This window comes from Gloeophyllum trabeum, assembly GCF_000344685.1.
Source record: "Gloeophyllum trabeum ATCC 11539 unplaced genomic scaffold GLOTRscaffold_00006, whole genome shotgun sequence".
Lineage (NCBI taxonomy): Eukaryota > Fungi > Basidiomycota > Agaricomycetes > Gloeophyllales > Gloeophyllaceae > Gloeophyllum > Gloeophyllum trabeum.
In genome coordinates, this window is record NW_006920415.1 from 846,788 (window position 1) to 867,372 (window position 20,585).

Consider the following 20,585-nt stretch of genomic DNA (forward strand, 5'->3'; position numbering starts at 1 on the left):
GGCCTCTTCCTTCACTTGACCGTTGACGGGTCGGCGAATGTCTTGTATATATGCACCGTACAAGCCCAGCATCAAATTTACAAGCAGTGAACCTCAAGAATAAATATGGAATAACAATACGCTCAAAAGCGTGACGATTAATGTTATATTGCTGGTGGGCGTCATGCTCATTTTTGATCTTGTTGCCATGAATCAAGTCTTGCGAGGATCTCGGCCTGTTCCGTCTCGGATTTGCTTGCACTGCGAAACTGAGGTGAGATAACTGTGTCGGAACTGAGACAAGATACTTACAATTCCTTGGCGAAGGTAGCTATCTCCGCGGGATTCCTTACCATACCGAGCTCTATGAGAGCCTCTTGCCGAGATCGTAATCTGACTACAGTGAGTGGAAGGTTATGGCACTCTGGTCCAACCAGCTTACCTCGACTCATGCCGAGGCGGCGCTTTGTGCTGATGTCTTTTAAGTTTGGTGAACCATGAATCGTCCTCATGTGGATCCTTCTTTTTGGATTTGCGCTGTTTGCTAGAATGTTGGTTCGCAGTGCGTTTACGCTCCTTGGGATCATGAGGATGGTTTAGGAGGCGATAACGTTCCATAACATGAAGTCGAACCTTGGCCGCGGCTTGTATCCGCTGCTCCTCGATACGATTGGGCTTCAGGATGTCATCGTTCAAGTGGGTATATTTGACTCCGTAATCTTTCAGGGCCTTTTGCACCTCATCCTTCTTGGCTGACTGTGGCAAAGCTAAAGAGTGATGGTGAGCTCGTTTGTGAATTTCATGCCTGTATCTACTAACTGTCATCGAGTAGAAAGTCGTCCAATCCACCGACATCAACCTGCGGGGGCAGTGAGAAGACTCGGAGCAATGGTCCCAAAAGGTGCAACATACGTCTGCATCATATTCTTGTTGCGATGCCGACGCTTTCCCCCCTTTCTCAGACTTCCTCCGTTTCTTTGATTTACCTTCCATATTCTGCAAAGCCCAGGCAAGATTGGCAAGGTCTGCCTTCTCAATCTGAACAAAGAAATGAGCGGACACTCGGCAAAGCCAGATTCAGTCATGTCACTTACGGCCATCTTCGTCGCCAGACTATCCTCTTGAAGTTTGAAGATATTCTCGAGGCCAAACAATTCGCCTTGTCTTGCCTTATCGTTCTGCACTCCCTCAAAGTATCTGCCTCGGGCGGTCAGACTGAACAGGGCCCGATGCCACGTAGACCATACCTGGTTTGTACGCTCGCTTCGTAGCCAATTTTCATCTGCTGTTGCTTGTATATTTGACGCGCATAAATGAGTTCTTCAATAGAGCCGGCCCCGAGGAGACGGTAAACAGCCACATCGCGAGTCTGACCAAAGCGATAGGCACGGTCCATAGCTTGCAGGTCGTGTGCAGGATCTGGGGACCAATTTAGCGTTCTGCGCAGAACGGTTCAGATTTTCCCAGACACTTACTCCAGTTAGGATCTAGGGACAGACGTGAATATATAAGTTTACTCAAGGCCAGATATTTGTTCTCGTACCAAATATCACCACTTTGTTAGCACTCGTCAGATTCAACCCAGTTCCTCCAGCCATAGTGGATATGAGGAAGATATTGACAAACGGATCGTTGTTGAACCTATCGACAGCAGGCATGCCTATGTGCAACGTACATCAGTTTGGTCAGCATCGCGGAAGTGGGTCAACGCACGATCCGCCTGATTCATGGATCCGTCTAGTCGCTCGAGCTTATAGTCTGCGGTTCCGGTGTTTAATAATGCTAAGACATGCCATAATTTAACACTTCTTACGCTCTTTCCGCAGATGAAAATCCAGGATGTTCAGAAGCTTGACGGACTTCGTGAAGATTAACACCTTATTCGATGGATCTCGTCTCCATTCCGCGAGAAATTTCTTCAGTATCTGAGAACGCCCACCTGTGAACAATGCGATCCGCGCCGCTCAGACGACACGCACCAGCCATTTTCCGCAGAATCTCGGTTCAAGGGATGCCTGTCCATACGACGGCTGCGGTTCGTTGGCGAAAGCGAGGTCTGTAAGTTCGCGATTTCTTGCGGTCTGGACAAATGCGTTGGAAATGTTCAAATCCCGTGGTCAAGGGACTCACCTGCTCTGCTGTATCCTTTGGAGCTTCATGTGATGCATTAGTAGTCGAGCAGTTGGAAGACAGTCCGAGCACTAACCTGGCAATATCAGTGCTAGATGATTAGATATTTTGATCAATGCCGACATGTACTTGAACAGGACTGATTTATCCCAAGGATAACAACAGTCTTTTCTCCTAAATTCGTGAGAATAACATATGAAGACTTTCAGGTCGGCCCAGACCAGCTACACTCACTTCAATCGAGACCCACAATCGCACCACTCATCCTTGCGAATCATGTTCTTCACATCGTCCGAAGCAAGGAGACGTTTGTAGACTTCAATTTGCTTGGATGCCAATGGACAAAACACGACTTCATCAGTTTTCCGCGGTAACTGAAAAGGGTGAGATTAACGAGACATGAATACTTCGCGGAAGGAATCAACCTGGTGCTTGATCAGATCCTTCGTCCTATGAATGGGGTGAGTCGAGCCCCAGCGTGGGATCTATATGAGAGATACCTTCTCAAGAAATACTTCGGAAGAAGTTTAGTAACCAAGATCTCCGAGACAATCTAAGCGGAAGCCTAGTGAGTGATGAGTGAATGCTTTGTTGCAAGCAGTAGTACTTGGGCTTGTATTTTCTCTTCATCATTTGCGGAGGCAGACTGGCCAAGCAATAATGGCCTTGTGACGTAACCTTTCCACTGTCTGGGTGTTCCTACACACCCGGGGACGCACCAATCTAGTATTGTCCATAGCTCGGTGTACGAGTTTTGAATAGCTGTGCCTGTCAAACCAAAACGCACAGCCGACGGAGTCAGGGTGTGATAGCTCTCGGTTGTCTTCGACCTCGGATTCTTCAAATAGTGCACCTCGTCCACGATGATAATGGACCAAGGCAAGTAGTTCAGTAACTCGATGTCTTTGGCAGCAGTCGTGCGAGATGTTATGACTACACGGACAAGCGTGAGCTGCTCCAACGAAGATCTATCAGCTTCAGACTTACCAACATCAAGTCGGCCCATCTTGAAGTCATTCAGAACCCTTTTTCGTTGCGGGCCGATGTACAGCCCTACCTCGAAATAACCCCACTGTCCGAATGAATTAGTACTGCGTTGCAGTCTCAGCGAAATGATGGCATACAGTCTCAAATTCCCTCTCCCAGTTGCCTACGACACTGCTGGGAGCTATGACGAGACAGGTCGGCCAAACTTGATTCGCGGCAGGTAATTGTCTCCGCTCCTTCCAGTCGGGGAGATCCTGCAGGAGGGAGACATATTCTCGGCGTCGACCGATGTCTCGGCTGTCCCCGTGTTTCTTCATTACAGCTGACAGGAACGATATAACCTGGATAGTTTTGCCTGTGCATGGTTTAAGCTGATTCTTAGGTCATATTGGAACCATCGCACCCTGAACCCTTTATATCAGACAAATTCGCTACGTCTTAGCAGCGAGACTTACTAAACCCATGTCATCACCCAACAATCCTCCGGACCCTTGCTTGTAGTGGTCATAAAAAAAATTAGCGCCGTCCCTTTGATAGTCGCGTAAGTACGTATTGATGGAGGCCGGTACTTTGACATGGGACTTTGCGTCCAGTACGAATGGACCTTGACGTTGTTGGCCGGGCAAGAGCGGGAAATTTGGGCGCACTTCAATGGAAGAAGCGAGCTGAGACGGGTCGTCGGAGTCAGACTCGGTTACCGAGTCCTCGTCAGCGGTAGCAGCAACACGTGTATTGGTTACAGATGGGCCTACTCGTATGCCAGATTATATTTCCGCTGGTGTAGAAAAGAGGAACATCGTTACTTACGATCAAATATCTTGCTAGGGGGTTCCGCAGCAGGTTCGTCTGGCTCTGTTTCTGATTCGGACTCCGTGACAGAGTCATCGCCTGGGCGTCTAGCTTAGCATTCTCCATACGGACTATTACCGGCATAATACCTGGTTTGGGTTTCTTCGCTGGTGGCTCCCTAGTACGGGAAGCATTATCAGCGAACTTTCTTTTCGCAGATCGCGCGGGCATTTCCGTCTCTGATTCAGATTCTGTCCGTGCATGTTAATACAGTCGACATAAGGCAAATAAGTATAAATCACCGGTGACGGATTCCTCATCAATACGAGTTTGTTCCTGTTCCAAAGAAATAGCCTTGATACCTGAGAGAGATCGCAAGAAGATGGGTGGTTCTTCATTTTCACGATTACGTCCCTCATCCGAACTCCTGTCCGAGCCCTCGGGCTCTACTTCCTCTTCCTCGGGTTCAGACTCGGATGCAGAGTGCAGGTCAAGGTCACCTACAGCATTATGTGAGCACCTAAAGAAATAGGAGAGGCACTGAATATCGGTCAGTACCGAAGAATTCAGCGAGCGGATTGAAAGGTAGCTTCGGTCTGCTAGGTCCTACAGCAGAGTCAGAAATCTGTGTATTCACAGATTATCCTTCGGACGTCCACCTGCGTGCTCTAATGGCAGAAAGTTTACTTCTTCGTATGTTTGTTCTCTTTTGATACCCTTCTTCGACTTCCCCTTCTTTGGTTTCTCATATTCGTACGAGCCGGCTTTAAACTCAGGGTCTGAGTCTGAGTCTACAGAAATAATCCACTGTGAGTTCTTCGCCTGCAGCACATAAAATTACCTATGGGTGCTGGGATGGATTGCAGCTTCCCTGTGTAGGATTATACCCTTACTTTCATGTATCGAAGTGAGCTGTTACCACATACTCTTCTCATATACCGAGGACTTGCTTTTCTTATCTGGCATCTTGCTTTGATCAGTTAGAGGCATACTCATTGTACCGGGACGTTGAGGGGTTGTCTCACAAGGTGGTGTGGCTTGAGAAGCCGGTGTAGCCAGCGATTCGTGAGAATTTGGAGTTGGGGGCGTTAAGGCACGTGACATTAAGGCCTCGACCACGTGAACGCGTCCGTGGCCGCCGGCCCATGCCGTTGCGATGTGGCTTGGATGTGGCACGCTGACATTTGCGACTCCATTCGAACTCTCTACAGATCAGAATCTCACACAACACACCATGTCGTTGCAACTGAACATTATTAACTGCCCTAGATCCCAGACTTCAGAGTGTATGCCACTGGCTCCCAGACCGATTCCCTTCCTAAGCAAATAGCTATAGCAAATCGGGATGCCGATAGCAAAGTCACCAGGACACATCGGGGAGAGTCAGGTGCATCAGTATATGTACCAAGCATTATATTACATATATATCCAATAAATCAGTCGTAGCGTGATCGTCAGGTAGTCGTGAAATCTGTTTCGATAGGCTTTCAGCGAACAACGGAACAGCAGATCGACAGATTACAGACCAAGGCGGGGCGTCGTTACGACGCACTCATGCACACAATATGCATGTTATCTTGATGGAATTTCTCAATTTCGATCTCCTGATACGACTCGTCCGAGTCTATATCCAAGTCCGGGAAGCATAGCTGCGCTAGGCCGAGGTCGTGCAGTCGGGACATCCTCAGCAGCATGCCAAGTCCCATATCATCGTGACCCCCGCCTGCGGTATTGAGGAACTCCCATGTCTGGTCATCCAGCTCCTCCGCGGTTCGACCCCATGTAGAGCGTATGGCCTCGGGATAGTTATATGAGGCAGCTATAAAGCATATGGAAGAGCCTGTGTCATTCAGTATCATTGAATCAGCCCCAAGACATTTGATAGGATGGGCAACTCACATAACCCGCTGATCTCCCTCTCTCGCTCCAACTCAGGTACTTGACCATCAGGAGCGAACATCCGAAGCTGCTCCGAATGATCTGGTAGTAGATCACCTAGTTTATATAGCCGTAGACAAGCAGGACAGATTCGACCGCGTCGTCGGCTTTTGTTATACCACAGTACCTGCAAGATTCAGCGTAAGTGCATAGGAAGGTCGTCCGCCTGGGACACAACGTACCATGGCCATTTCCTCCGGCAGGACAGTACACAACATCTCTAGTACTTCAGGTTGTGCAAATTCGGCGCACATAGGATCGTCCGTGGCAGGCGGAGCCGCAAACGATGAAGACAAGAATGAACGCATGTCTCTCACTCGCGGTCCATTCCCCGGATCAACGATACACGGACCCTTCGGTAACAGCGCGTCTTCAACAATAGCCCGTACTCTCTCGAGCTCTTCCGATCGAGGCGAGAGAGGTCCCTGGGTGCGTGCCGGGGACAGGACGCGTAATAATTCGGATGGGACCTGGTGTTCTTGGGACGCGCGCCGCTTCTCCTTCTTGGCTTGGGTCTTTTTCTTTCTCTTTGTGTTGCAAGGTCCAGGCATAATGTAAACTTAAAGGTACAGAAACGCGGGACAAGCAGGTTCAGCGGCCTGCGAGGTCGTGGCCGTTGCTGTCAGTGTCAATGTCTCCGGTGAACTGGACGCGATCGCGTCGGTCACGAGGCCTCCGGTAACTTGACAGGACGCCGTTCGATCACTCTTTGGTGGACGGATTTTCGGCTTCATACAAGCCGCCACAGTTTCATAACAAGTCGGGGCTGTCTGACTCCCTGCGTCTCTTTCACAACCTCTGCCACTCAAAGCCCAATACGCTGTCATGGGTAAAAAAGCCCCGAAGTCTGCGCGCAAGTTTGCAGCCAGTGGTCAGCTGAAGAAGACCATTGACGCAAGGCGGAAACACCAGCAAATCAAGAAGAAAATGCAGAGTAAAAAGACCAAGCAGGATGCCCAGAAGGGAAAGTACAGAAGTGGGCCGCATGCATCGGATGACGATGAGGCGGAACTGGAAGGGGGACCAAAAGCTTCGACGTAAGTCCCAGCGTACGCAGTATACATTGCCCATTCATCCGGATTCAGGTCCAAGGCTGCGTCGGTCAATGACCTTTTGAACGCTAAATTCATGGACGAGTCTGACGATCAAGAGGTGAGTGAGTTTCCCAGTCGTGACTTCCTGCTGGATGTTCAAGCGACTACAGGATGCGGGGTCGTTAGAGGAGGGGTCCGAAAGCGACCAGGACGACGGAGATGAGGACGCCTTCGAAGATGAGAGTGAATTTGGCGATGTTGATGAACTCGAAGGTGAGTTTGAGGAATGGCATAGAACGTACTCTACTGACACATACTTCTGATAGACGAGGGAGAGGCCCACGTACTCGAACTACAAAAGCTTGCGGAGAAGGATCCCGAGTTCTACAAGTACTTGCAGGAGAACGACCGCGAGCTGCTCGAATTCCGACCAGATACGGAGATGGGCGATGCCGACATAGACGATGATGCTTCCATGGGCGACGAGCCCGCAGATGAGAAGGCACCGTCACTTACTCTGACACAGCTGACGAAATGGCAGAAGGCTCTACTGGATGTGAGCTCGTTTTCACATTCGCGAATCCCCCGGCCTGAGCTCTGACACATCGGATAGCACCGTTCATTAAAAGCGTTACGGAAACTTCTAATTGCTTTCCGTGCAGCTGCGCACATGAATGAGGATACACCTCTTGCTTGGTCTATTGACAGTCCCTCTGGTACATCTCACGTTCTTTTTTCGCATGACCACGTCGCTGACCTCACCTAAAAGTGTACAGCAAACTGGTGACCACGGCCCTGCGGTATACACCCGTGGTGCTGCAACACCACATCCCCTATAAAGAACTGCCTAACGGTAAATTGTGAGTATCAGCGTGATCGGGGTTTTCATCATCTCACGACCCGAGTAGCAAACCCCCAACCCAGAATAAAAAGCAGAAGACGCTGCAAAAACTCATCTTGTCGTACTTCCACAACGCCATCCACCTCATCTCACAGCTGACCGAGACGGATATGATACGACTAGCTGTGACAGAGACAGCGAAGATCGTCCCTTACATTATAACCAGTCGGAAAGCCGTGAAGCTGTATCTGAAGGTAAGCCGTGAGGGTGTTCCTTCATCGTTATCTGACTTACGTCGCCATGAAGACGTGCTTGGGATTATGGTCAAGCGCAGAGGACAGTATACGGATTGCCACATTCCTTGCCATTCGCCGGCTATCGACTGCGTCGGATGAATCCATACTGGACATGGTACTCAAGGTCAGTCGACAACCCCCACATTGCAGCTATCCTTGAACACCCTTGTCTAGGGTACGTACCTTACACTGGTCCGTAGCTCCAAGTCGACATCGCCGCACACGCTTCCATCCATAAATCTTATGAAAAATTCGGCGTCGGAAATCTACAGTCTACCCTTCGCGCAAGGAGCTGCTTACCAGCACGCTTTCGGCTATATACGCCAGCTTGCCATTCTTTTGCGAAACAGCATGAAAGTGAAGAGCAAGGTCGGTGTTCCCTCTATTTTGCTGAGACCACCGACTGAGATTTTACATACAGGAAGGATTCAAACAAGTGTACAACTGGCAGTATGTGCATAGCATCGACTTTTGGTGCATAGTGCTGGCTAGAGCGTGCGATACCGAGACTCGCGCTGAGGAAGGTGGAGCAGAAAGCGAACTCAAACCTTTGATCTATCCTCTCGTCCAAGTCGCCCTGGGAGCGATGAAGTACGTACACAAATCTGGCTGAGCTTGCCTTATGCTGATTTTCTGCGGTAGGTTGATATCCGCGTCGCGGTCTTACCCCTTCCATCTGCACTTATTGCGCTCACTGCTGCATCTAATAAGGCATACTGGAATATATGTTCCCCTGGCACCTCACCTCCTGGCCATAATCAATACTGCGTTATCTCCATCACATTCTAGGAAGGCAGCGACGTTGCGACCCCTGGATCTCGAGACAAATATCCGGGCACCCCAGCAGTACCTCAAGACCCGGGTCTACGCTGAGGGTCTCGCGGAGGAAGCGACATATCTGTTGGCGGAGTGGTTCGCCGTAAGACCAGTCGTCTCCAGCATAGCGCTCCCCGAAATCGCCTTCCCCGTGGTGACTTCCCTGCGTAAGGCTGTAAAGGGTGCAAAATCCGCGGGATCAAGGGCACCCTCGGGTAAGGAGGTTGGTGTGATTAAGGGGCTGATTGAGAGGGTCGAGGACAACGTGAAGTGGACGGAACAAAAACGCAAAGACGTCACCTTCGCACCGGGAAAGATGGCGGAGGTGGAGGCATGGGAGAGTAACGTGAAGGTGGACCAGACCCCGCTTGGCAAGTTCGTCAAAGTGCAGCGGAAGACGAGGGAAAACAGGCGGAAGCTTGTCGATAAGGCAAGTCGGTTCTCATAGCAACTTCACGGGCTCCGCTCATTGAGTCCGTCCACTAGGCTAGGGTTGGTGAGGACGAGATTCTCGATGAGTAGACTGCTTTGCTCGTGGGCCGGTCTCTTTACGGGACGTCAGCCGCGAATGCATCCCGTCGTTAGTTACCGGCATACGCATGTCGTAAGTCCCTTGTCCGCACCGCAGAGAGCCATCCGGTCCGATCCTTGATATGATGCCAATGGAGCCTCAGACTCGAGATCATCCCGTTCTCAGAGTCGTATCTCATCGATGAATTGCCAACGGCAGGATCTGTCGCTGCTCACTCCCTGGCCTAGATTCAAAGACACCACGAAGGAAAAAGATGGAGATGCCCCGACAGTACTGTAAGGAACTACTTGCGAGTGAGGTAACGAAGCGACAAGCCGAACTGAAGGTTACAAGTGGGTATGATCCTTCCGCCCGAGGCAGTTTGTGCGGGCGAGCCTTCACCAGACACCAAAGAAGACTTTCCACCAGGGACGGCCGATACCCTGGGCACTCTTTTCGAAAGCCTCGACAAGTCTGTTGTAGTGCTGCGGCATAGAGGCCGGTTTCAGGAGTTTCACAGGAAGCGGGTACTATCATGCCTCTCAAGGTGAGGGACCGGAACACTAGCGGGCAGTCATGAGATATATACCTGTTTCTGGACTTCATTATTGCTCAGAGCGCGTGCGGCCTCAACAGCGTCCGCTGTTAGGTTCGGATGCGTCGACAACGAAGAGAGAAAGGTCTTCAGCTGTAGGTTAGGCCGAAATGCGTCGTACGGCCACGACAAAGCAATCCTGTTCAACTGCCTAGACAACTTGGAGGTCGACGCCATCGGAGTACGGAACAAACTTTGTTGCGGAGTTTGAAACATCGGAAGCCCTGTTGATGATGGAATTCCATTTCACATGGGACAGCCGAGAACCGAACATAAAATTAAAACTGGCCTTCCCGAGGCTTTCGGTACCGCGCCGACTTTGAATTTGGGAAGCAGAATGACCATTTTCTGTATGCAGCAGGATTCTCCAAGTGCAAACTTCCAAAAGGTGTCGTGGCCCTGCGATAGCTAACTATAACCTTTCCAGACGCGATCCAGTCTACGGTGCAAAGGGAAGGACTACGCGTAGAGCGCTCCCGCTCTTACATTGACCGTCGGGCACGCCCTTCGGTTTAGCCCTCCAAGCTACGCGACTCCAAATGATAGATCTGTGAGAGCGATACCCAAGGCTGACGCAGTGATTCTCCGTGCGGGAAATTTCTTACTCTTACAGGTCACTATCCGATAAATTCCGGCGGGCAGGCAGGACGCACTGGGGCGTCCGCAAGGATAGCCTGACTGACATTCTTCTGATTGATGTTGCGCAAATGGCCATCTGAGCCCATGAACCCATGGTACCACTCGGCCCCATATAGAGCTTCGACCCACTTTTTTGCGATCGCCGCCGCTGCAAAACCTCAACTAGGGTGTATCATCCGTCTCCGGCAGTACTCGCTGTTGATAAGGATGCACCGTCTCCCGCGGTCGCTCCGTTCGTTTTGACCCCGCTCAACCGTTAGCCCATCAGGGGCATCTCCTGCTAACTATCTGTCCCGCTCAAGTTGCTTCACACGGCGATCCTGTGGGCTCCGTGCGAGCCTACAGCCTTCGGCGATGTGCCCATGATCTGGGGCTCAGGTCCACTTCCACCATGGCCCCGTTTGCTTCCTACCGCCGTCGTCCCAGCCCTCCGCCGCGGCTCGTCTTCTAGAAGGAGGCAAGTTAGTATGGTGCTTCGTACGCTCTGTGGACGTCGGAAAAATCGGTCAGCAACCCCAGTATCTGCTTCCAGGTGGCCACAGCATAGCGGTAGCTTACTCGGACGACCATTCAGGGGAGCCATAGGTGCTTCTACCTCATGTGTTGCCGAGCCTTCTTGTTGATTCAGCAACTCCACCGATTCGGCGGCTTCTTGCACCGTGCTTTCTTACTCTCACGGCTGGTTTATGAACTCAGCTTGATGTACCTGCTTTTGTCCTCGATCATGAGGAAGGTCTCACCAGCAGACTCCAGCCCGCATTCCGCAGTCTTGGAAGACCGAGGCGGGAGCTCGTCCACTGTCGCCGCGCAGCAGCGGAAGATAAATTATTGATCCTCAGGGCACGCATAGTTCACTAGCGATGTGCGGAATGTCGGAGAAATCCCCCATCATCTTCTCTGTCAACGAATACTGCTTTAATTAACAGCGGCCATTCGCCCGGGTACGAGAGATAGTCGGAGCACGGAGGGCCAGGATTTTAGACGGCAAGCGGTCGATCAACATATATCGGTCTCCCCAGCGGTCAGGCCTCGGTACGCCCTAGCAGGTAGCAGACGTGTCCTCCGGTAAGTCTTGGGTGAACAGCTTAGGCAGAGAATTCGATATTGAAGGCCCTTGCAGGAAGGCCTCTTTCCCATGTCTCGCGATTCTTGCCAACGCTCCCACGTAGCCGGAGGAATGGCAGGATCGTGCCCCTCCAGGTCATTCAGTTCAGAACCGTCGGCACTTCGACGTTGAGCATAACCTTGAATACCAAACACAGGGCATCTTATGACGCGGTGCAGAGGCTTTGAAACGGCTGCGAGCGCGAGTGAACGCGAAAGCCGTCTGCCTCCCCTCGAACTGACCGCGTCCGTGCTCATCCCCGTTGCTGGCGTGGTAGGCTGTGCATGCCTGGTGTGGAGCGTAAATCTCAGGCATGCAGTGGCCTCATCTATCACGACCTTACGAAGAGTCAAGCGTGCGCAGATTGGGCCGTGTCCGTCTATTTCAGACCTGCCGCTGCAACATTGACGGCCGCGCTCGACGAAGTGGCTGAGGTTGTTTTAATAGTATTGATATGAGAGCTTTGATTTCCAGGGGTTTCCCGAACTTCGATAATTCAGTGACCATTCTCCATGAGTATTCTTGAGCACTTGTCAACGCCTCCGCCTGTGTCACGCACTAAGTTGGGGTGACTTCCAATTATACAACATTACCACAGGATCCCTTCTTCTTCACCATCCTCCTCCCCGGGTCACTGTCGGTTATGGGTATGTCCCTAGAGGCATATTTCATGGGAACGCCTCAATGTCCTAAGCCGTTCCGCATCCACTGCCAGGTCATCGGAATACTCATACTATTGTTACAGTTTTCAACTGCCCCGAGACGACCAGCTCGCTGTAATATCGTCCGCACTACTGGGAAAGCCTGCAGCCAATGTGTTAGATTCATTGAAAATCTACGTCCATCGGGATGTTCGGTCAGGGACCTGCTCGCCGTCAGTTTCAAAGCTTGAAGAGCTCAGCTGGCAATTGGCGGCAAAAGCCGGACGCGGGGCTTTGCCTATAAACAGACTGCCAGGTACAGCCTCGGGCGCCTCTTTCGACGGCGAGGACAAGTCTAACGAAATGAGCTGCACACCGCCACGACATACTGCTCCTGTACTGCACGTCTACCATGAGCTGCTGTGGGACCGCTCGCAAGCCAGAAACGGAGGAGGGTAACAGAATAACACCCTTTGGTACGGCCCCGGTAACTCAACAACCTGGCTCGCAACCTGGATTGCAATACAGCGACAAGGGGAGCTTCCAATCACCTTCAGTACCGTCGCCACCGCCAGCGCTTCAGCATGGACCTTATGGCTCCAGCTCACCACCACCCCAGCCATGGGGCAGCCCAGGTTCTCCGGAGATGGCGCAGTTCAACCCGTACGCTCAGAATGGCACTGCTAGCATTTCGAATGGTTCTACCAATCCCTACAGCCCGTTGTTGAACCAGCCAATACTACAGCCTAGTGCCGTACATGCCTATACCAGGTCAGGTACCACATCCCCACCCATGGCCCTCGCACCTCCGCAAATAATGTCACCTCCCACCCAAGGCGCCTCCTTCTCTCCTCCTTCAGACGACGGGAAGATAGTGGTTTCAATAGACTTCGGTGCGCCCACCTAATATGTGCTCCCGTGAGACAATCCATGTTCACATCTTCCCCAGGTACCACCTTCTCAGGAGTGGTGCGTCTGGCCCGGCTGGCCCGATGTAAGTCGGATGGTCTAATTGTTTCTAGGCGTATGGGTCTTCTCGGATAGCAGCGGGGAAGGTTCAACAGATACTGCAGTGGCCAGGCTCATTCGAAACGTTCAGGAAAGTCCCGACCTGTCTTCTATACGACGATCACGGGCAAGTACTGGCATGGGGACTGGAAGCGAAGAATGCTAGCCCGATGCCGGGAACCACGCGATGTGAATGGTATGATGTCTCATGTGGCGCTGCATCTCGTCCATTGATGTCTCGTCGCGCTCAGGTTCAAGTTATTTTTGGAACCCAAGGCTTTACGAGATGACGGGGAAATAGATCCAAGGCTGCCGCAGCTACCGGTACGTGCCTTGTTCTTACGGCGTGTCAAATTCGGTTCTTCATGACGCATACTGTCAATAGCCCGGTAAGAGGGCATTGGATTTGGTAATCGACTTCTTGTCCTGCCTATGGGAATACGCCAAGGAGCAAATAACCCGGGAGATTGGTGCCGTGGCTGACTTGGGTTGGTATGAAGTGGTTGACTTCGACTTCAGGTTTACTGAGTGTCGCGGTTGTAGATTCTGCCGATGTCTGGTTAACTGTACCCGCGGCGTGGGATGCCAAAGGCTGTGACATCATGCGTGAAGCAGCCATCGCCGCGGGCCTGGTACAATCCTCTCGGGCTGGTGACCGAGACTGGAGAGATCGGCTGCGTATCATCACGTTCGTAATAACTCTTGGGACTCTTCTTTTTGCAATTGCCTGCTCATCGCCCATGCCAACAGTGAACCCGAAGCCGCAGCAGTGCACTGTGCACATTTAACGGATCTGCACAAACTGCGACCAAGTCAAAGTTTCATCATATGTGATGCCGGAGGCGGTACCGTTGTATGTGGTTCTCGAATTTGTATAGGGATACAGGAACCAGGAGACTGATCCTACCTGTCGTCCTAGGACCTCGCGACATACAAAGTAATCGGACACATGACCAATCTCGAGATAGCAGAGATGTGTGCACGCTCGGGAGCTAACTGTGGTTCTATCTTTCTGGATCTTCGCTTCCGTCAACTTGTGGAAACTCTTCTGGCCGAGCACCCAGCTCACCTGGATCCTGCCAGCTTGGCGTATTTCATGCATGCGTTCAGCGAGACGGATAAATTGGCTTACATGGGTCCCATTGACGACGGTATGGGCTTCGGTTCTAACAGTTTAGATCGGATGCTCACTTGAATCAGACAAGCTATTTTACTTCACTTGTTTCAATGTGGAGGATACCGATGACCCATCTGTTGGTTTGATCAACGGCGAGCTGGCTATTCCGGGTCTGCTCCTACGTCGAGAAGTGTTCGAGCCTGTTGTCAATCAGGTCTGTAACTGCCGCCGGTCGCACGCTATTTAATTTAGATCCTACTAAAAATCCTCAATTAGGTCTTGGATCTAATAGAGGAACAAGTGAAAAAGACTGACAGGCCGATAGACGCCCTTCTGCTCGTGGGTGGGTTTTCCGGCAGCGAATACATGTTCAAACGCGTAGAAGTAAGCAGGTTCACTCATGTTATGTTATGATGCAATGCAGAACTGTGCTATGTGCTATGTTTCTAGGAACAGTTTGGCGATCGTATCAAGACAATTGCCCGGCCCGCGGATGCCGATACGGCCACTTGTAGAGGCGCTGCCCAGTATGGTCTAGCACGTAGACCGTTAGTCTCTAGTACGATTGTTCCACGATCCTACATTATGAAGGTTCGTGCCCCTTTCATGCCTGACATAGTCGCTTTCGCTGAGTAGACCCGATGTACAGGTGAAGCTACCCGCTGAACCTGAAGACTGGCTGAAGCGCCCCGCATATATCCGAGAGAACGAGGCGGGTGTCTCCATATGCGAGAACAGGTACGCTTTTACTAGGAATTGCTTAGCCTAAACATTGCTAAAGGTTCGGATAGGCTGCAATATCTTGTGGTCAAGGGGGCTATCCTAAGGAAAGGGTACGTAAAGCGTGGCTTAGGTAGCATGAACACCGCTCATTGCTAGGCAGGCAACGTGTCAAGACGAAGTTTTGGTAAGTGGCGGCGTTTAAGAGTAACTGCGGACACTAACCATATCGTAGCAAATTCTCTCAGTCCGCGCAAGGTATGAACGCCGTAGTTCCTGCCATATTTGCTCCTTCACGACAATCATCCAGATCGTGTCTTCGTGGCCACGCTGTATACATCGGACACGGATAAGGTCATGAGATACACGGACGAAGTAAGTGGTGCGGCAAGCGGCTGTCCAGAAGGACGCTCACGGAAACTACAGGGAGAAACTATGGAATTATGCAAATGGACTGTGGATCTCTCATCCTTGCCTAATTTCCAGCAGAATGCCAATATGCCTCACCCGAACGGGTTCTACACGGGTAGGTACAACTCTATGGTAACAAGGAGGGTGCCGCTGAGTTTCTGGCCCCCCCTCTCAGAATTCGAGCTTGGCCTGGAACTCGACAGCGCTGAAGTCCGCGGCATTCTCCTCTATCAGGGACAGGAATGGGGTCGGGTCGTGTTTGACTTTTTGGCTTAATTTATGAATCATTGTCTTAGTGGATGGGACTTTTATGGTTAGCGCGGGTCTGTTATTCCACGAGATCCGGGTGGTCTTGCTTCTCCTGCGGGAGGCCGAAGCAGTACTCTGCCGTGTACGTATACGTATCGGATCTACTACGGGAGATGCAAGATCTTGTATAGTCTACGTATATCTGACAACCCGACGTTCGTTGCGTATGCGTTAGCGGCTGCTAGCGGAAGTCGGCCATTCCCGACCATGACGGAACAGTGGAAAACTAAATGCCCGGCACCCGTGTCACGCCCCCTCGCTCTATGTACGCTCGTCTCCGAGTCTAACCCCTCAAATCTTCTCAGTTTCCATCTATGTTCCTTGTCGCACGAAACGAGCTGGCATAAGTAGTGGGCGGCAGCGCAGTTCACGCCAGCGTGATTGCCGAAACGCAGACGCTGATGATTTTCGCTGGACAGTTTGACAGTACGGCACACCGGACCTTTCGGATTGCGAAGTATAAGTGGGATCACCCGAGAACATACGCGTGGAAGAGGAATAGCATGGTCGGCGACGGCATTCACCAAGTGATTAGCTGGGTTTCACAGATTCTTCCGTCACCGTGTGCTCCTGAGCGGCCGAAGGCGCCATCCGACGATATTCCAACGTAAAGGTAGGTTATTCCCATCGAATTCCACCAAGGAGGCCTAACGCTGCAAATACTTTTGCAGTGGGGATTTGCAGCACATGGGCACTTTCCAGTCTCCCAGATCAACGCCATAGATTTACGTTTATGTACCTGGTCGTGCCACCGCCACATTGAACGTATCACCGAGTGAACGACCCCACGGAAACACCGCCCATTGCAACTGCATGCGCAGGGTTATCCTCGCCACTGACATCTTACGAACATTCTTCCGAAATACCTCAATTGTACTGATAATTGGCAAAATAGCGACGCCACAGCTGCACTCGCATCCGCTGGCGTGTGTACCTTCAATATTGCCGCATAAAGCATCAAGCATTCGGGTTTCCGGGTATCATCGCAGATTCCAAACTCTCGATAGCCCCTCCAAGACATATTCGATTCACTATTGCACGGTATAACGACAGCCGGGAATCTCCTCCCGGGTGTTTCGGCAGTTGCCGGACCTGGCTGAGCTGAGCACAATTTCAGTCGCGATCGGCTCGGTTTCTTGAGGCATCACCATCACATCCGCCACAACCGCACATGTATAAGAGCTGGTGTACCTGGTGCGTCCTCCAATGCTAACTTATTTTCCCAATGTCTCAGACACAACCATACCAGCAGCTCTCTGACATACCTCTGCCTACGCTCTATGGTCTCCTCCAACCCATCACCATCCCCCTCGCTTCACCTAGGGCGCGCTTCTCCAACTGGGCAAGAACTTACAGCTGCTCACCGGTGACAGTATTCGAGCCGGAGAGTGACTACCAGTGCGAACTCATCCTTGAGCTTGCGCGACGCGAGGGCAAGACCGTCCGCGCCGCGGGGGTCGGCCACAGTCCCAGCGACCTCGCATGCACCAGCGGATACATGGTGCGGACAGATAAACTTTGCCGTGTTCTCGAGGTACGAATCTTCGCCCCTTCCTTTTGCTGTGCCTTCTTGCGGGTTTGGACGGTTCCGCACATCCGGCTATCGCGTATTTTATCTTATCGCCTAATTTCATCTCTGATCTTTCGGCAATTGCCGCCACAGGTTGATTGCGAAAAAAGATATGTTGTGGCGCAGGCCGGCATAACTCTTCATTCGCTTCACGACGAGCTCGCCAGTCATGGCCTTGCGATGATAAATGTCGGCTCAATATCCGATCAAACACTCGCGGGAATAATCACAACCGCTACTCATGGCTCAGGCATCACATATGGTGTTATTTCCACACACGTTCTGTCCCTGACTTTACTCCTGGCCGACGGATCGCGAGCGCGGTGTTCACGGTCAGAGAATCCCGACCTATTCACCGCTTCCATATGCGGGCTCGGTACCACAGGCCTCATACTCGCTATTCAGCTGGAGGTGGAGCCGGCCTTCAGGCTCAAAGAGACGCAGTACACTATCAGCTTCGATGAAGGGCTTCAGACTCTTGATCGACTTGTACAGTCCGCTGAACACGTTCGACTCTGGTGGTTTCCTCAAGCTGATGATTTGCGTGTGAGCGCCGCAAACCGTTCTTCGGAGGTAACATCAATCATTCTTCGTCTTCTCTGTGGATATTCACCATGTGCTCCTCACAGCCAAAGACTTCGGCAACGAATTGGTTCTGGAATACGCTCGTGGGATACCACTTGATCCAGTTTTTGATGTTCCTTGGCCGTTTTATTGCGCCTCTGAATATCTGGACGGGTAAATTTGCATCTTGGGTCAGTAGCGCGCCAATCGTCGCTGTTGATGACAGTTTCCGTGTTTTCAACCTTGATTGCAAGGTGAGCGTTCTGCAAAAGTTTCCGTACTATGCCGACGTCTCACGATTCTTTCAGTATTTACAATATACAACCGAGTGGGCCGTTCCGTATGACCGCGCGAAAGCTTGTCTATTGGACTTGCGTTCGTGGTTAAATGACGAGCATAATAACCCGAATGGGCTGAGACCTCACTTCCCGATCGAGATACGGTTCTCCGAGGCAGACGACATTTGGCTCAGCCCCAGTAACGGTCAGAGGACGTGTTGGATTGGCATCATTCAGTACAAGTAAGTTCTCCGACGGATATTACCTTCTGACCTCTCTGATCGGTTCATGTCAAGACCCTACGGTTTCAAGGTATCCTACCGCAAACTATTCGAGCGCTTCGAGAACATACTTAGAAGGCACGCCGGTCGACCCCATTGGGCAAAGGCACACCCATTACGCCCTGGCGATCTCCGAACTCTGTATCCTCGTTTCCATGACTTCATAAACTTGCTTGAAGCAGTTGATCCGCATGGGATGTTCAGGAACGAATATGTAGAGCGGCATCTCTTCGGGAAGCGGGGCCCCGAAGTCGACGACAGGGTTTTCAAGTCCTCGCGACCGGGCACGCGCTAACCCCACAAAACAATAAAAATCAGGATCCATATAATGATTATTGAAGGTTCATCTATAGCATCGTTTATAGTTTAACTTCGTTGTAATAGCATCGTGGCGTTGTCGGACTCCGGGAGAGCCGGATAGTCCCCTCTTGGAATGTCGTCCTTATGAATGGACGTGGCTGGTTAGGACATCATCGAACATAGCGGACCCCATATTCAACTTCTGTATGAAGCTAAGCACTAACTGTACACGGGCTATAATAAATATGCTACAATGATTGCTACAATCCCAGCTGTTCCTTGATACTCTCCCTAACTATACGTTCATACTCCTGATGAGATGAGTTCGTGAGAAAAGTTCGAGTGAGATTGGCTGGTTCTTACCGCTTTATTCTCTCTGTACAGCTTGCAGCAATCGATGTTGGCTCCACTCTCCAGGTTGGGCTCTGTCCGTTCATCAGTAAAGCACACATCCGATTGTCGCGGCCACGTTGTGAACTAACCTGCTAGCATGGAGATCACGCTGAGAATGACCTTCTCTACGCTCTGTACAGGGCTCCAGCGCTCGGATGCAGACTCATACTGGGTCGGATCATCACCCGGAGTGTGGAGAATGGAAATGCAGACTGTCCCATCAGGGTAGACTGAACGAACTCAAAAAAGATTCGCGTGTCAGTGGCAGGCGAGAAACTTACTATTGGGATGGAATATAGGCGGGTCAAACTTCATCTTGAAGGGTGACAAGGGGTAGTCGGGAGGCTGAGAATGCCGGGATGAGTGTCTCGTCAACCCGAGCAGGCCGTATGACGCACAAAGGTCAACTTCGCGACAAAAACACCTCCTTCCTTCACAATAAGATTACTTCAGCTTCCGCCTGGGTACGAAAGGATAGATCCCGCTCACAAATGGTGTATCTTTCGGACCGACAATAAGCGCCTCCCAAGTGAAGAAATCCGACTCTGACACCGGGCCTAACACGAAGTATGAACTTCGGCGAACCACACGAAGGCTTCACACATCACCGACCAGCAGTGAACATCCCGTCAGGGGAACCTAGTGCTTGGGATCAATCACTATATTATAGTAGCAACTCCCTGGCCGCATACCTTGAGAGGTCAATTGTTTGTACTCCGTCATCAGTCGCCTGAGTGCCGTGGCGCTCCCAGAACCTCGTGCACTCATGGTAGCGCAGCGTGTCGTTAATAAATCGAGAGAAGTGTGTTGACTCGGTGCAATAATGTGGCAGACGCGAACGCGTTATTCGCGTGTAAAGCAAAGGCTGTCCAGGCTTCATCCGAGCCGCCGGCTCAGGTTGCATTCATCCAGCCACAAATTCGACATGTATACTGTCCACATCTCTTCTAGGTTACCCGCATATTATAATTAAATCCCCGTACTCCGCGGAACGAGAAAATGTCAGAACGGCACTGTTAATACTTCCTTGCTTTGTAACCTGTGTCGCTCGGCCGACGTTAGACGATAGTAGACGATGCACATGACTATGTATTGGAACGTGCTTGCAAAGCACCACGCAGTGATTATCGAGGATATCTCGGACGTACTTCGGCTCTCTGGTCCAGGACGCGCAGCGGCCATCCGATCGCAATTGCGCATGCGAATCCGTACGGAGTGATAGTGTCCCTTGCCATGGGCGCGCCGGGACATCCACTGTCGAACACCCGACGGTTCCCCGTCGACCAGGAAAACTGCGACCAAAACAATTGTCACGCGGGCGTTTCAAAACTTC

The 20,585-nt window shown here is 51.4% G+C and overlaps 6 protein-coding genes across 6 annotated transcripts; 3 read left to right on the forward strand and 3 right to left on the reverse strand.

Moving 5' to 3' along the window:
• Window positions 1-287: 287 nt before the first annotated feature.
• GLOTRDRAFT_115984 (uncharacterized protein) lies at window positions 288-4,989 on the reverse strand (the record flags this gene model as incomplete). The annotated part of the gene is made up of 18 exons (XM_007867596.1): window positions 288-372; window positions 422-516; window positions 613-1,017; window positions 1,074-1,176; window positions 1,227-1,398; window positions 1,523-1,639; window positions 1,693-1,737; window positions 1,793-1,895; window positions 1,959-2,060; window positions 2,110-2,132; window positions 2,186-2,283; window positions 2,344-2,483; window positions 2,705-3,042; window positions 3,097-3,181; window positions 3,234-3,437; window positions 3,552-3,844; window positions 3,904-3,984; window positions 4,911-4,989. 18 exons carry the CDS (start codon window positions 4,987-4,989, stop codon window positions 288-290), a joined length of 2,568 nt encoding a protein of 855 aa, XP_007865787.1.
• Window positions 4,990-6,648: 1,659 nt separating this feature from the next.
• GLOTRDRAFT_60505 (Noc2-domain-containing protein) lies at window positions 6,649-9,556 on the forward strand (the record flags this gene model as incomplete). The annotated part of the gene is made up of 12 exons (XM_007867597.1): window positions 6,649-6,860; window positions 6,909-6,975; window positions 7,028-7,130; window positions 7,184-7,413; window positions 7,471-7,573; window positions 7,627-7,717; window positions 7,766-7,952; window positions 8,005-8,118; window positions 8,169-8,363; window positions 8,416-8,585; window positions 8,637-9,240; window positions 9,297-9,556. The coding sequence occupies 12 exons, from the start codon at window positions 6,649-6,651 to the stop codon at window positions 9,330-9,332; spliced, it is 2,112 nt and encodes a 703-aa protein (XP_007865788.1). The 3' UTR covers window positions 9,333-9,556.
• GLOTRDRAFT_60510 (uncharacterized protein) lies at window positions 9,521-10,109 on the reverse strand. The gene is made up of 2 exons (XM_007867598.1): window positions 9,911-10,109; window positions 9,521-9,851 (listed from the first exon to the last, which is right to left on the reverse strand). Exons 1-2 carry the CDS (start codon window positions 10,091-10,093, stop codon window positions 9,720-9,722), a joined length of 315 nt encoding a protein of 104 aa, XP_007865789.1. The 5' UTR covers window positions 10,094-10,109; the 3' UTR covers window positions 9,521-9,719.
• A 2,548-nt stretch (window positions 10,110-12,657) lies between these two features.
• GLOTRDRAFT_75928 (uncharacterized protein) lies at window positions 12,658-16,103 on the forward strand. The gene is made up of 18 exons (XM_007867599.1): window positions 12,658-13,194; window positions 13,251-13,270; window positions 13,324-13,505; window positions 13,561-13,633; window positions 13,695-13,797; window positions 13,853-13,997; window positions 14,060-14,162; window positions 14,229-14,460; window positions 14,510-14,640; window positions 14,703-14,810; window positions 14,877-15,017; window positions 15,076-15,164; window positions 15,218-15,259; window positions 15,310-15,333; window positions 15,382-15,404; window positions 15,457-15,521; window positions 15,573-15,672; window positions 15,733-16,103. Exons 1-18 carry the CDS (start codon window positions 12,714-12,716, stop codon window positions 15,831-15,833), a joined length of 2,163 nt encoding a protein of 720 aa, XP_007865790.1. The 5' UTR covers window positions 12,658-12,713; the 3' UTR covers window positions 15,834-16,103.
• A 988-nt stretch (window positions 16,104-17,091) lies between these two features.
• Window positions 17,092-19,027, forward strand: GLOTRDRAFT_121214 (gulonolactone oxidase Lgo1; the record flags this gene model as incomplete). Its single annotated transcript, XM_007867600.1, has 5 exons — window positions 17,092-17,400; window positions 17,530-18,009; window positions 18,066-18,254; window positions 18,309-18,520; window positions 18,575-19,027. 5 exons carry the CDS (start codon window positions 17,092-17,094, stop codon window positions 18,852-18,854), a joined length of 1,470 nt encoding a protein of 489 aa, XP_007865791.1. The 3' UTR covers window positions 18,855-19,027.
• GLOTRDRAFT_60517 (ubiquitin-conjugating enzyme) lies at window positions 19,020-20,103 on the reverse strand. Its single transcript, XM_007867601.1, has 8 exons — window positions 19,945-20,103; window positions 19,865-19,891; window positions 19,742-19,809; window positions 19,651-19,683; window positions 19,534-19,597; window positions 19,342-19,482; window positions 19,223-19,284; window positions 19,020-19,170 (listed from the first exon to the last, which is right to left on the reverse strand). The coding sequence occupies exons 1-8, from the start codon at window positions 20,018-20,020 to the stop codon at window positions 19,120-19,122; spliced, it is 522 nt and encodes a 173-aa protein (XP_007865792.1). The 5' UTR covers window positions 20,021-20,103; the 3' UTR covers window positions 19,020-19,119.
• Between the last annotated feature and the right edge of the window lie 482 nt (window positions 20,104-20,585).